Here is a 12,692-nt window from a genome sequence, read left to right as displayed (position 1 = left end):
TATGAATTCTTTTTGTGATTCTGAATTCTCTATATGGTTAGCCTTTATGATTATGTGTAATATATTCTATGCAGATGGTGAGGGTGTGTAGGAATGTGATTTTCTCAGGAGACGGATCACAAATATCAAGAAAGTAGTAGTTAGTTGTATTAGTCTGAAGTCTGGCAGAAGGCAGAGCAGGATGGCACCTTAGAGACTATGATGTTCAGAGACCTGAACTTTTGCAGGCTACTTCTTCAAATGCTATGAAGAGACTTACAGACAGCAGATACTAAATAGAAAGGAATAATGTAATTTGAATACAAAGGACAGGGAGAAGGGGAGGAGAAGAGAAAGTATAATTGAGAGAGGGGAATGTGGGTTGAAGAGATCAAAAAGGATAATGAGGAGGTGGCCGGCTGATTTTGCGTGCAGATCATGGAGCCAGCTACCACCAGCTACCATTTTTGAGAGCTTATTGTGGTGACCCCCCTGCACCATGCCTCTCATTGGCTGAGGGGCCCCACCCCACCTTCATCGCCAACTGGTGGAGAGGGCTGTCCATCAAGTGGCCCTACCCCACACTGCTGATTGGTGGAAAGGGGCAGGACCACATGACAGGCAGCCCTCTCAGCCAACTAGCAGCCAGAGGTGGAGGTGGAAACCATCTTGCCAGCAGTCTCCCACCTCTTCTGTCCCTGGCAGGCTGCAGTGGCAGGAGGAATGCTGGCTTCCACTGGAAGCCAGCATTTTATTTTTAGTAAGTTCCCCTCCCCACAGATTTCACGGAGATCACCTGATTTTGTGATTTCCATGAAATCCACACAATCACAATTTGGGTAGATCCCTAGGGATAAACAAAGCAGCTAACCCACTAAGGGACACAAAACTTGTAAAAGCTGGTCGGTGTAATGGAATAAGAACCCAGAGTCTCTGTTGAGCCTATACATGGGTAGGTTGTAGCCCATGAAAATTCACACCTCTCTGAACAAGTTAGTCTGTAAGTTGCTGCCCTGCCCTGCCCTGCTGTGCCCAAAATCAGGTGACAAAAAAGAAGCTTAGGGTAGGAGAGAGGACAAAAGAGACCTTGTTGAGTACATGCCAGCAAAGCCAAAGGAAAATTACTGCAGAGGTCAGAAAGAGTGTGGAGAAAATTGACTCAGAGAATAGCATGCAAGTGTTTTACCTAAAGTTGTATCTTATTCTAACTAAAGTAAAAAATAATTATGACAGAAGTTTTGAAAAGCCCTTGTCTGTTTTAGCTTCAACTATCATGCATCCCTGGAGAGGTAAGCAGTAAACTAGAGTGCCCACAAGGCAGAAACCTGGGAAAATGTACGCTGAAGCAACTGAAATGTCTGGAAGAGTCCATACTAATCTATCTCAGATTCTTGCTGTTGAAATTCAGGTTACAGCTCTCAGACATTCATGCCAGCAAGAAAATCTGTGCGCGCCTAGAAATCAAGACCCTAACTCTACTCAGACTCAAGAAAGCTTAAAAGAATTATTGGTCCAACATGAGAACTAAAACATGCCCATGTCCAGCTGGGAGACAGCCTGACCAGGACTGTGACAGCTATTAATTTACATATACTTTAGATCTCTAAACACACATGCACTGGCTTTCTTAACACAATTAAATCAAAGGTGATTTCACCAAAACAATATAGGCAGTAAGTTTTAGAGAGTTCATACAGAAACAGAAAAACCACAGGACATTTAAATATAAAAAGTCATTTCAACCTTTATAGCTGAAGCAAAAGCATACATGGGTGGCAAGAAAGCATTGCAACCTTCAGTCTTCCACCCAGTTCTTCCAAACAGATGGCCTAAGGCCTTGTACAACCTCTACTCCTCTTGCTGCCGTCACAGGGAAGTGGGAATCCCACTGGCCTGTGGAGAATGGAAAGCAGCAGGCTTGCTTGCCAGACTGTCATTTCCCTAGCAGCCCCACTGATGTCAGTCTGCATTCTGTGAACCTTCCCATCAGTCCACAGGAAAGAGGAAACTGATGAGCGCAGGAGTCAGATAATCACTATGGCACCAGGTAGGTACAGAAGGTTTTTTTCTGCGCCAGGACCAAACTTTGATTTGTCAAACTTCTGAACATTTGGTAAATAATAGGATTGTAAGAAAGTAGAAGTGGAAGGGATCTCAAAAGGCCAGTTAGTTCAGCCCCCGGCTCAAGGCAGAATCATCCCCAGCTAAACCATCCCAGCCAAGTGTCTGTCTAACCTGCTTGAAAGTTTCCAAAGATGGAGATTCCACAACTTTTCCGGGTAGCCTGTTTCAATACCTGACCACCCTCAGAATGAAGCTGATCTGACAGTAGGAGACTGGCATATAGCAAGGTGTCAAACTCACAGGGCTGCACAGGCTGGGCAAGTGACATGGGGCTGGCCCATGGGCTGGATCAAGCCCACGCTCCCCCTGGCCAACATTCTGGACCGGCCTGAGAGGGTGCCATGTGCACTGGATCGGGCATGCGGGCAGGGGAGTGAGGCCTGGTGGCAGCTTTCAGCTCTGCCATGGCCCCACGCTGTCACTGCCCCAAGACCCCGGCCCTGGATGCAGCTTGGGGAGCTGTGTGGGCAGGGTGTGCTGGTAGTGGGCAGGTGGGGAGCTGCATCCAGAGCTGGGGCTGGGATGGCAGGGCAGGGCAGAGCTGCGATCTGCTCCCTGAATGCCCCAGCCTGAGGAACCCACGCTTGTTGCAGCATTGTGCGGGCAACAGATTGTGGCTCTGACCCAGCCGCAGCCTGAAGTGTCACCACCCCGTAACTCCAGCCTCTCCCACCCCTCCTGCTCCTAAACACTACTGCCCAGGGCCCCATCCCACATAGGGAGTTTTGGTTGCGTTGGGGCTGGGGAAGGTGCTGACTCAGCTTGCAACAGCTCACCAAAACAGCCTATGTGACTCTTGGGCCAAAATAATTGCCCACCCCTGTCTTAACAATATCCTAAGCTGACACCACGGAGAGGTAAGCGGAGCAAAGAACATATCTTCAAAAAAACAAAAACGAAAACAAATTCCTCATCATTTAATCCTCTAAAAATCTTAAAGTGTCCTGAATTTTAAGATTATTACATAGTGGGTGTACCTGCACATGCAGTTAAGGCAAAATGATAAACTCCAGAGCACTCTGAGCTGGAGTGCAATGCTCCCGGACACAGCAGTGTTTACACATGCACCTGGGACAGCAGCACTTTGAACTGGGGCGGACTAGGCCCACGTTAGCAGCAGGCTTGGGGAATCAGCCCCGAGTTCTGGGTGGGGGCGTTGGGCGGTGTTGGGGCTGACTGGGACACAAGAGTGCTGAATGTGGGGAGCTGCATGGCTAGGTAGCAGGCAGGGTTTTGACCCCCAGCTGCCTGGGCTGACTGCATGCAATTTGCCCGATGTCACCATCTTCATGAGTGTTTGATTGCAGTTAAATTACTCCACCATAAGACAGTAGTCCCTCAACAGTACTATCTAATGGCATAGTTAATTAAATTACTGTGCCCTAATACTCGCATGTGTAGACAGTGATGCTTTACTGCAGAAATAATTAGTGAACTCCACAATAAAGTGCATGTGAAGATACACCCAGTTACCAAAAGACAGAGTTAACACTGTTCGGGTGCTGTAACTGGGGAATTCCATTATCTTAACAGGTTTCAGTTTCTTTTATGCCTAGCTTTAACTCCAAATTTCCTGACTCTGTAATATCTATTTTGTAGGAGTATTATAATATTCCTTTATTTTACCAGGCATTATTGATGTTTTTGCTTACAGAATGGTCCCAGGCAAAAAGTACACATGCACACTGATCAGTTGTACATATAACCCCATACATTTACAGGGAATGTTACTGAAATGAGATGTGCTATATATAACAAAGGTAATAATCTGAAAAAATGCTTAAAATTTTAAACTACATATTAAGTTTAAAAAGGTACTTATATAAATACCTACCATATAGAAGGAAGCATTGAATTCTGAAGTACATATGTACGATCCAAAAATAAGAAAATACTTCTAATCATGATCTGGAAATAAAAGGTAGTGATTGAACCAATTTGGTTTTTTATCTGTTTGCAGCACACAGGATTGTATTTTATATTATTAGGAGTTGTGGTAATGAATCAACTTGTAAAGTGTACTTTTATCATTATGATTTTTCATATATTTAACCAGGTGATTTTTATGAAGGCCTATTACAAGTTTTCAAACAATTTTGATGCCCATAGTGGCTAAGTACCAATTATATTGCTACAAAGCCTGTATTCAATTAACATACTAAAAAAAAAAAACCTAAAAGCTATTAAAATGGTATAAGATCTTGTATTATTGCTATACCCACCAAGCCCCCAAAGCAGTGCAACCATTAAGTTTTCAACCTACATTCTTAAGTGGCAAACTATAAATAGTATTTGTTTAGTTAAATTTTTTTCCAAACACACAATTTTTATGGTGAGGACTAAATGACAATGCAATGTACCCTTTTACTATGAAAATCAGTCCCTGACATAATAATACGAAAATAGGGATAAGTTTATAAAATCTCTAACACCCATTATCTTCATTTTTCTCCAGAACTCACACACTTACAAAGATTAGTATTTTCAGTTAACTGGACACTTTCTCTTCCTATTGGTCCAGTAAAAATTTCTCTCCATGTCTCTCAGAGCAAGTTAAATATGAAAAACAAGCTCCCACTTTGTTTCCACACTAGAAAATGACTTAGAAGTAGTTAAGATAACTAGGCAATGCAAGGCTGCATTTTGTTGGAACAGAGAAAAAGTCCTTCAGTACTGTCATATTATTTTCTCTTTGGTTTCTTATAAACTCAGACAGGTTTTTCTGAAACATGTTCTATTGGAAAATGTGCTTAGTCTGACTAACTATAGTTAATCTAACCTGACTTTTCCACAGACAAGTGTCTATTTCTATTTCAATGAAATACTGACTTGCTTTTCAGAACATTTTAAATTCTTTTTGGTCATCCAGCCTTCCTTACTGTATAACATTATACCAGGTAGAAAAAAAGTAACTAAGTGGTTTCCTCCTCTCACACTTCCTATGATACTGGAGGAAGAAAATGTAAGAAAAGAGAAAGGAAAATATATCCTGAAAATCTAAAAAATGAAAATGGATAATCCAAATATTTTAAATTTTCATAAAACAAACCAAAATAACATTACATTAAAACACTTCTCATTTCAAAATAGTATCTAAGCCAAGTGAAAAGTCTTTTGTTTTGTTGTCAAAATTCCTATAGAAAAATCTTTGAAAGGATTTTTTTTCTATAACGTTTTGCATTGCAAGGAGGGAAACATAGTTTTTCCACCTGGTTCTTGCTGCTTAATGTTTTAACTACCTATCTGATATCTCTGCAAGGTACTGTTATCTTCTCTTCCAAAGATTAGAAATGATAGTTTAAAAATCTGAAGTTATTTCCTGATTTGTATCTTCTGCCTTGAAGCCCCACTATATTTTTGCCAGTAATCAAAACTAATGTAAGGGAAGTTATCCATCTTTAGATTAAAGAAATTGAGAGTTTAAAGTTATTTCTGTTTCTTTTAATGTTAAATGTCAGGTTAATGTGTTTAGGAAGCAACCAAGAACTGCAGAATGTCACTTAAACAACTTAGACATACCCTGAAAGAAAATGACAGGGAAAAGAAGAGTGTACACAATTTTCTGTTTTTAAGAAAATTCAGGGCTGAAGGGCTATGACGTCTTCTGCACTTCTAATTTTTCCAAGGGGGATACTTCCTGCTTAGTCACTAAGGAATGAAGTATTATTTTAATCCTTAACTTTTACTGTAAATAAGTTATTCTAATTTCCCACTCCTCTCAGCTATAAAAGGTATTTAAAATTTACTGCAAGGGTAAAAGCTATTGAAAAGCAAGGAGGGGAAGAAAACAAATGCAGGGAAAGGCGGATTGGCAGAGATGGATAGTGAAGGAAAAAATCAGTCAAGTTTAACCCTCGTACAAGGTTAACTCAACTAAAACCTGTGTGTTTTTTAAAATTACTCAAAATCAAAAACGGAAAATAAAACACACTTTCTTATTACTTATTGCCTTCAATCATAAAATACAGTTAAGTACACATACATTTTGAGTAGTGTTCCAACTGTTTGCCATTATGAGACAATACATGGCTGCAACAATCAGAAAGGCCAACCAAGCAGCCACGCAGCATCTCCAGACAGGCTCTTGCAAATACTATAAAAAATGTGACAATACTTTGAAAAAGCCACAACCAAATGTTACCAGATTTTCCCCCTATGAGCCAAGAATTTGTATTATGAACTGAGTATTCAACTTACCATTTGTCTGCAATGATCTTGCCAGCATTTATCTATCTTCTTTAAAAATAAAAGACTGTCCAGAAAATCTGTGCAGCACTTGTTAAGGAAAACCAGATTGTCAACACCTTTGAAACAGGCTACAAGCGGTTATCTTTGTCAGCTCTTCAGAAAAGAAACTCAAGTGATATTGTGCGGGAAGTCAGGAATTAGAATTCAGTTAAGCTCAGCACAGGGCTAAGGCAATAGCATCACTTAAGTTTCTGAGCAAATGCCTCTCACTGTATCCACCAGATGGTGTAAGAGAGAAGCATTGCTTAACTTTGACAGGTTAAAGAGGAATCCCATCTGTGTCAAAATCAACCCTCCCAGCAACCCAGCAGAGTTGACAGCAATATAAAAAAAATCTGCTTATAAATACATTTTGTACTATGCATAGTAGAGATGCCCTTATATTCCTTACAAACAAAGGACTTAAGTAATGTGGAATATAAACAACATATCTGGGGCTCATTAAAATACTGTGAGGAATAGTACCCTGTATCAGGGGTCAGCAGCCTACAGCCCCTAGGCCAGATCTAACCCACAGACATAGGGTTTCAGTGATGGGGCCTCTCCTGTGCAAGCAGTGGCAGTAGAGGGTGCTTCCCCCGGGCTGCAGCAAGTACTTCGCCCCATGCTGTGATAAGGACAAGTGGCTGCTGGTTGCTAGAGCCCATCCACCTCTGACCCAAACTGAGTCAGTCATTCTGGCCTGCAGCTTGAAAAGACTGCTGACCACTGCCCCAGACAGTACCAACTGTCAGGTATTCACACAAAAACTGGTTTCAGAAGAGCTTTACGCTCATTTACAATTTACTCCACTATCTATCCAAGCAATCCACATTACAGTTACAAGAGTTGAATGCTGGGTTTGCACAGATTAAAAAGTAAAATCTATAATCCTAATTTGGAGGCAGGAGACACATCACCTGCATAATATTCCCCTGCAATAATGTTTTTTCCAGGAGTTAAAAATTCACTTATGCTGACTAATGAAAACTCTCTAAACAAAGTATAAAATTTACTCATACACTGTTAATGCATTGACAATAATGAAAATGTTACCAATATTTTATTGAACCATATATTAAAGTTACCCATTTCAGGCAAGCAGAATTCTGTCAAACCAAATTTAAGATACGTAGGTGTTCAATACAGAATATATATCAACTGTTTTGATTAACTTTGTTTTATTAACTGTTGTATTACTTCAAAAAGTAAATCTTTAAAGATATATTTGACTGATTTTTTTTAATGCAAGAGAAAGGATATTCTCTGAATTGAAAGATTTGTGCTTTTACATGTTCTTCACAGACCTGTCGCAATTGCTTGTACAGTGTAGCAGACACTTTATAAGAGCAGAGGTTTTCAACAGCCTACAAAAAACAAAAACAAAGTAATAAATAAACTCTAAAATCCAAATAATAATATTTTGTTTGGATTGTGTACCAACATAACAAATATAACTAAAAACAAAATAAAAAGAAAATATATTCATCCAAATTAATAAGGATAGTAAAAATACTGCTAGCCAAAATATGAAGAAAAAACCCCAAAATTTAATGAACTTTTATTTCTGAATCTTAATTATTTCAGTAACATCAGACATCAGTTAGGACAAAATAGGGCTGTGCTATGCTCATCTATCCTAAGCCATTCTTTGCTTCTCCTCTATGATATAAGTATGGTAAGTTAAGTTTTCCTTCTACAATTACCATTCATTAGATGGATTCTTCCAGCAAAACTCTTATATTCATTTCTCTCACTGCCCAACAGCATGCTTATCATGACAGACACTGATTTAATGTTTAACACACGGACCAGGTTTTTCAATTTTCTTTTCTGGATGGATTTGGATGTAAGGTGTTAAAGTCTGAGGAATCAAATTTGTTAAAATGAATTCCCTTTAATACTTAAAATTTTTAATTAAAAAAGTGTTAATGGATTTCCTGCTTTCACATCCATATGAAAAACTGCAAATAACATCCAAGGTGAAGAGACAGAGTTTGGTTTTTAAACTGAAGTTTTGTGAGGACCAAATCTCGTTTAAACTGGTTGAATACAGCTGCGGTCTTGAACATTTGTGACTTTATTTTCAGAGTTAATATTTGCTTTGGCTTAATTCCTCTCTTTCAGAGTTCCACATACCTTCATTTATATAAACTTAAAATTTGGATGTCTGATAAAAGTAATGATATTGTTGCACAGAAAAGACCACAGAAGATCAGTGTTGACTTGCTCTGGTAGATTCAACTTTTACAGCATGTTTTGTTCTATTTGAGATCACTGATGTAGTGTCTTGAACTACATTTGATCTTCAGCCTTGCCATACAAATTCTAGTTATTTCAGCTGTTACCTCCACAGTATGTTCTACCACCCTGAAGAGCTGATCCAAATTTACTTGCAATACACAGATTGTAGATCTGATTCCTGGGCCCCTGAAACACATATTTAATAGCACAATGTGGTCTGATCAGTTATCCCTAAAACTGCACCTCCTGCCATAACACACATGCGTGGCAGGACACATTTTTTTGGGATCAGATCCCAATCATACCATTACTACTTGCCAGTTCAGTGAGAGCTGGGCTCTCACCCTGCACTGGCAAATTGCAAACCTAGTGCCCACAGCCCTATGGTGCCAACCCTGACTAACAATCAGTTGATTTTAGGTCCCAACCCTGGGACCACACTAGGGCTGGATCATGATGCCAGCATGGTTTGGGACTGACAATCAGCTGCTTATCAGTTCCAGACCCTGTGCACTAGGATGTTGGAAAGCTTTGTGTGCAAGCCAGCTGCACATGTCTTTAAAGTCCTGGTGCAAGGGGACCCCAATCCCAGGGTTTCTGTGGGCAGGATGTATCAAGTGCCTTGCCTGCTGCTTCCTGGGTGTTGTGGAGCAAGGCAGTCAACCTGCTGGGTCTCGGGAGACTACAATTCCCAGAGCCCAGCATGGTGCTTGCCTTGGCCCACAACCCTGGTGGGGTCCAAAGACAAGGCATGTTCTGGTACCAGACTGCAGTGAGCCATAGGAGTCAAAAAGACCCTTTGGCTCCCCGGCACATGGCAGACTGGCTCCCCTGGACAAGACACACTGAAAACAGCAGGGTACAGCAGGGCTGCACCACATAGCTGTCAACTTGCTGATATGGTGGAGCTTCTAACCAAGCCCTGTAAGACAACTAACATCAGATGCATGGTAGGGCTACCCTACTACACATTCATTTTAACATGTGATAGATACCAGCCACAAAAACGTTACATATTTTGTAGAATATTTTTGTGGTTGGTTTCCCATGTTATCATGTCATTAATTTGCTGAACGTATGGCAGGGTTACTATTTATGTGATGATTAACAGTTAATTGTATCCACATGTGAAATTACTCTCTGAGCATACCTTTGTGTGGGACTAGTACTAAAATAATTGTAATTTTTCATTTTAACATTGGTCAATTACAGAATGTCTTTTTTTGCTAAGTATTTGTTTTAACAATGTTTAGATTTTTTTTCAACTCAGCTTCAAAATACTTGAAGAAATGTATGCACAGAGCAGTCACAGATTATAACCTTACATATTTTTTCTGCATAACATCCTTAGGATATGGGCAATATTTGCCCATCTGCATACCTAAAACTACTGTCCAGCCTCTCATTTTTGTTACCAGAACTTCACTCTTTATAGCCTCAACAAATACAATCCTGACAAATACAATTCTGCATTCATAGCTACAATGCCTGCTCCAAAAATTATTTTTCTAAGCCATGACTTTGGCCATGTTATCCATCTCTGCAATCCACTGGTTCCTCCTTTTCTGTCAAACTGAACATAAGCTATATCTTTACTTCATGACCTATTCACACTCTAAATTTCATTTCTTATTTATTATCATGGGGTCATTTCCCAGCCTCTGATCACCCACTTGTTAGGTTCTCTCACATGCATGGCTGAGTATGCTGCCCTTTATTCTTGGGCCAAAAGACTTCACTGTAAACTTCAACAATGCAATGCCACACTCTTTTTGAAATCTTTCCTTAAAATTCTCTTTTGTAATGACAAGAAGCTTAATAACTGTTAGGATGCTGACACGTTGAGACCACGGCCAATCATGTTGTCGAATTATTTCCTTACATTCTCCTCTTCATATCATTGGCTCTGTCATCTTAGAACGGGAATTCTTTTGGGACGGTACTGTGTTTTTGGTTTGTGTCCATACAACATCTAGTAAACTTAGGTTATGATCTGACTGGGACAACAGTAGTGCAAGCAGCAAACAGCCAGGCATACACATGTACAAGAGGGATAGAATCTCACAAATTGATACTATAACAGCAGATTGCTAAACTCTCACTGAGCCCCACATTTTGCTGGCACACTATACAGTACATGAAACGATCAAGTCCATGCAATGTGTATGTGTGTGTGTCTGTGTATATGAAATCTACATAAATGAACATTTCCTAACTTATTTCTAAAATCCTCAAAGGATCATACTTCCAGAAATATGTAAAGTGTACAGACCTTACTGAAGTAACTGATGTAAGCTAGATGTGGTACTTAATGTCTGCATGAATGCACCATTAAACTTTTGCTATGTTTTCCCTGAGAAAGAGACTAAGATTAATCTACTGCTCATATACAGGCATATGAGGCCCTGGTGTCAACCAGGATGTGGGCAGCCAGGTCTGGACAGATATAATATTTCAAGTTCTTCAAATACTTATGGGGCACTTCAAAGAGTAAGTGCCCCAAAATAACCCTAGATAAATTAGCAAATATTTGAAGGTACTTCAACTTTGAGGTGCTTCCAGTTACATCTGTGTGCACTATAGAATGCAACAGGCGGTTGCTTGGTTCTCCAGCATCCAACAGTTTTCAGCTCTCTCCCTCAAGGAGAGATTAGCAGAGGGATAGGGACAGAAAGCCAATGAGCAGCATGCTCCTTAGTGGTTGGCCATCCCGAGGACTGGAGAGCAGGAATCTCTACATGCCTCTCTGCCTCTACACTTCCACTTCTAGTGGGGAAGGGCAGAAAGGATGTGAGGTCTACCAGTTCCATCAGGGGTGCAGGGCCTCAATCTTCCAGTTTTGTCAAGGGTGGGCACTCAGTTGTCCTTGCCAATCTCTGGAGGCAGGGCATCATTGTCTCCAGCCCAAGTGCACAGTGCAGGGAACAAGGTGCACTGTGGGCGGGGGTGGAGGGGGTGGAGCCACAGGGCGCAGTCAGAAATGCAGCTCCCAGCTGTAACTCATATTTTTGCAAAGCATTCTGAGTGACAAGGTTACCTCAGACCAAACAGAAGTTCATTGGTGGTTCCGGGGAGCAGGGAATCTAGTTGCCATAGCAACAGCCAAGATCCTCTCCCAGTGCTCGCTCTTTTCAGAATGGCGGAGTGGGGGGGGAAGGCAGCAGAAGGAGCTTGTTCTTGGGGCTCCCCAGCTGGTGCTGAAGGATAGGGTGGGTGAACTGGAGCCCCTCCACCTTGGCAGGGAGGAGGGCTCCAATACACCCAACCCCAGAGTGGGGCTGAAAAAATCCCCCGACTGAACTCCCTCCTCTCCCTTCCCCACTCTCATTCTGAAAACAGCAACAGGCTGGGAGCTCCACAGATACAAGTTACACAAGATGCTACATTTTGAAACATTTGTATCTGATACCTTATGCAATAAGGGGTCATTTTTTCACTCGATCAGCCATTTATGAAGTTGTCTGTAGCTGTGCATTTGTGTTTGGTCACAGCTACAAACTGCTTGCTGTGGCCAGATCAGGCAAAATGTCACTTCTGTCTGCACCCACAGACTAAGTGACTCTTTGTTGTACCACCTGACTGGGGAGCACACCGCTGGCATGCTGCTATAAAAGTTTTTATCGAAGCCTTTCAGCAGCAAACTACATACCTGTACTTGCCCCGAAGTGGTCCAAATTTGAAGCACTCCAAATTGGAGTGGATTTAGAGTGCTTCAAATTTACGTCTGTTCAATGCTCATCTTTTCTGAAGTCTTAATGCAACATCAGCCGAAAAAGACTACTGAAATGCATGTGGCAAAGATACTTCTTGATTTACTCCTAAATGTTTGCTAAGTAGGCAATGATACCTATAAAGAAGTAGGAGCACAGTTATCTATCAGAAACACAATTATGCTCTGGTAGTCCACAGAAATGTATGAGAGAAGTACAGACAAGACCAAACACTGTTGCAAGTAAAAATATCACTAAAACAAGCCTAATGGTGTCATTTGTCACTGTCATAAATTAATCTCTTAGGAATACTTAAAACAATAAGACCCTAATCTGTAACAATGACTCAATGATTCAAGAAGAAAGAAGCCATGATAAAAGCTTGAAATGATGTGATGCTATAAAGTA

The 12,692-nt window shown here is 40.8% G+C and overlaps 1 protein-coding gene across 2 annotated transcripts in view; it reads right to left on the bottom strand.

Moving 5' to 3' along the window:
• Positions 1 to 12,692, bottom strand: part of CUL4A (cullin 4A) — a 74,972-nt gene that overhangs the window by 49,559 nt on the left and 12,721 nt on the right. For both annotated transcript variants that reach the window (XM_019524114.1, XM_019524113.1), the window contains exons 3-5: positions 7,594 to 7,697; positions 6,301 to 6,370; positions 3,938 to 4,011 (exon numbers count right to left, since the gene is read on the bottom strand). In XM_019524114.1, coding sequence (XP_019379659.1) covers positions 3,938 to 4,011; positions 6,301 to 6,370; positions 7,594 to 7,697 — 248 coding nt within the window. The remainder of the gene's footprint in view (positions 1 to 3,937; positions 4,012 to 6,300; positions 6,371 to 7,593; positions 7,698 to 12,692) is intronic.

Source organism: Gavialis gangeticus, unplaced genomic scaffold, assembly GCF_001723915.1.
Source record: "Gavialis gangeticus isolate Ggan-Ray unplaced genomic scaffold, GavGan_comp1, whole genome shotgun sequence".
Taxonomy (NCBI): Eukaryota; Metazoa; Chordata; order Crocodylia; family Gavialidae; genus Gavialis; species Gavialis gangeticus.
Note: the sequence above shows the minus strand (reverse complement) of the source record. Positions and strands in the feature narration are given on the sequence as shown.